Here is a 2,359-nt window from a genome sequence, read left to right on the forward strand (position 1 = left end):
ACTCCTTATGCATACTGACCAATATCGTAGTTACTCAGTTGAATCCATTTACTCTGAATCTCTTCCTTGTCAGAAGATTGTCGTGGAGTGGCCAAAGGTGCGGATAATTCACTTCCCATCGAATTAAGTGATTTATGTATTCGTTTTTCCCATTGATTTTGAGTCTTTTTCAGATACGCTTCAAACGAAGTAGAAGTCTGACTATCTTTTGTCTTGGTTCGGATCCAGTGATAAACACTGTTCCTTAGTTCTGCTTCTAGACCATTATCAACCATGGCTTTTAATAAGGAAGCTTTAAAATCTTCTTGCTTCACATTTGACGTTGCAACTAATTTCTAAAATTTTGGTACGTTTTATTAAAAACGACGTAGAATTTTTCAGATGTACTGTCACATTGACACAAGAAAAGAAAACACTAAGTTTTAAACATTGCAATGTCATTTGTTATCTATCTGTCTTAGTTCATTATATCATATACTTTCCCGAAAATAGCGCATATTATTTTTAAATTTACCTCAGCAAACCTGTGTTCTTATTATGTATTCTTTAGTTTTAGTTCAGAACTTACCATTTTTTGTTGCAAAATGAGACTGCTCGTTAGTAGTGAATGTAAAAAAATAAACTATATCTTCAGCAAAAAAAAGTGAGAAAAACGTAAGAATATTAAATGCTTAAATAATCGGGGGCCAAAAAAATAAGGACACTTGATATTTATTTATAATAAAAGATTTAAAAGGGAATGAAATTTTAAATGTATTTTGAAATATCTTGGCCTTTATCTAACAGTTTTGCACCAAAAATATTAAATTACTAACTGTACGAAACACAGTTGGTGAAGCCAAGTGGCGAATAAAAAAGTTTCATCAATTTTTAGAACGGTCAAAAATTAAATGACGAAACGTTATTTAGGATATATTTTTGTTTCATTGCTACAACTTCACTAAATAAAATTTTAGTTGTTGTGCCTCGTAAAGTATATCTTGGAAACGTTGCCCTAGCTTTCTTACAGTCCTAGCTCCTTACTCCGGCAGGCTTTTTGAAAAGAATCCATTTTGGTGCTATTGAAAGAGTTCAAATGCTCTAAACGCGATCTACCCATCAACGTTTACTAGGATGGAAAAATCGTTTCCAAATGTGTGTGGATGACGAGGAGAAGTACTTTGAAGAACATTAAACGTTTGTAGAGATAACGTAGATAATTATTTTTTACCAAATTAATAGCAATAACTCTGTATTATAACCTCTTTAAATCACAGCAATTTAAAATTAGCTTGACCAACTAGTTATCTTAATAGGGTAATTTATTCAACAATATAAAAAAGTAGGATAAGTACAGTAAGTACCTATATAGTTATAAAATTAAGTAATAAAAAATGTTACCTGAACATTCTCAAAAAACGTTTTAAATGACGGTGTATTTTGCAAATCTTCGCAAACTTTTATGGCAGTATAGTGTACACTGTTATCTCTATAACCTTCCATATTTTTAACCAAATAAAATTACTTCTGTAAAGAATTTCCAACACGATTTAATGTTTTACGGTATCGGATATCAAAATCGAACAATCAAGTTGGTTACCTTGACTACACAATACATTATGAAAGGATTGCGGTTTCTCATAAAAGTGTTTATTTCCAAATATTAAATATATTCAGTGTTAAATATAAACTCTTAGTGTATTTTTTTTATTAAACATAATAATTAAGGAAATATTCGTTATTAAATAAGCTTGACTAAAATAAAATTTTTTATAATGTTTCAGAAACATTTTCTTGTTTAAAAAATGTACAAGAAAGCTATCAGTAACAAAGTAGAACTTATTAGGTATTACAGTCCTTAAAAAATTACAATAACACGTGGTTTCAAAAATAATGTAATAGTTACAATCACTTCTATACTCTCGATTAATTTAGAAATTCGAATAAGATTGTTAAAGGTTTATGTTTGGAGTGCGGCACTGTACGGATGCGAAACAAGGATGGTGAGCGCGGTTAAAAAAAAATGATAGAAGCGTTCGGAATGTGGTGTTACCGGCGAATGATGAGGATACCGAGGATAGAGAAAGTTATAATTGAAGAGGTATTAGAAAGAACAGGAGAACAGAGGACTCTATGAAAGTTAATAAAAAATAGGCGACATAGGTTGGTAGGACACTTTCTCAGGCATGAAGGTATAGAAGAGACAAGAGGCAGAAATAGTTAAGGATGTGGGATGTTCTAGTTTTCAAAGATTAGCTCAGGATAGGAAAGAGTGGAAGTGGGTGTCCAACCAGTCTTAGGACTGATGTCCTTATGATGATGAATAGTTACAGTACTTATTTGATCGTTGTGGTACAAGTATATAAAATTGAAAATTTTT

At 31.2% G+C, this 2,359-nt stretch overlaps 1 protein-coding gene across 1 annotated transcript in view; it reads right to left on the bottom strand.

The window, feature by feature from the left end:
• LOC108743502 (TBC1 domain family member 19) overlaps positions 1-1,565 on the bottom strand; it is a 4,245-nt gene extending 2,680 nt beyond the window's left edge. The window contains exons 1-2 of the mRNA XM_025979615.1: positions 1,381-1,565; positions 20-335 (exon numbers count right to left, since the gene is read on the bottom strand). Coding sequence (XP_025835400.1) covers positions 20-335; positions 1,381-1,482 — 418 coding nt within the window. The 5' untranslated portion in view covers positions 1,483-1,565. The remainder of the gene's footprint in view (positions 1-19; positions 336-1,380) is intronic.
• Positions 1,566-2,359: the final 794 nt, after the last annotated feature.

This window comes from Agrilus planipennis, unplaced genomic scaffold (genome assembly GCF_000699045.2).
Source record: "Agrilus planipennis isolate EAB-ADULT unplaced genomic scaffold, Apla_2.0 scaffold718, whole genome shotgun sequence".
NCBI classification, from domain to species: Eukaryota; Metazoa; Arthropoda; class Insecta; order Coleoptera; family Buprestidae; genus Agrilus; species Agrilus planipennis.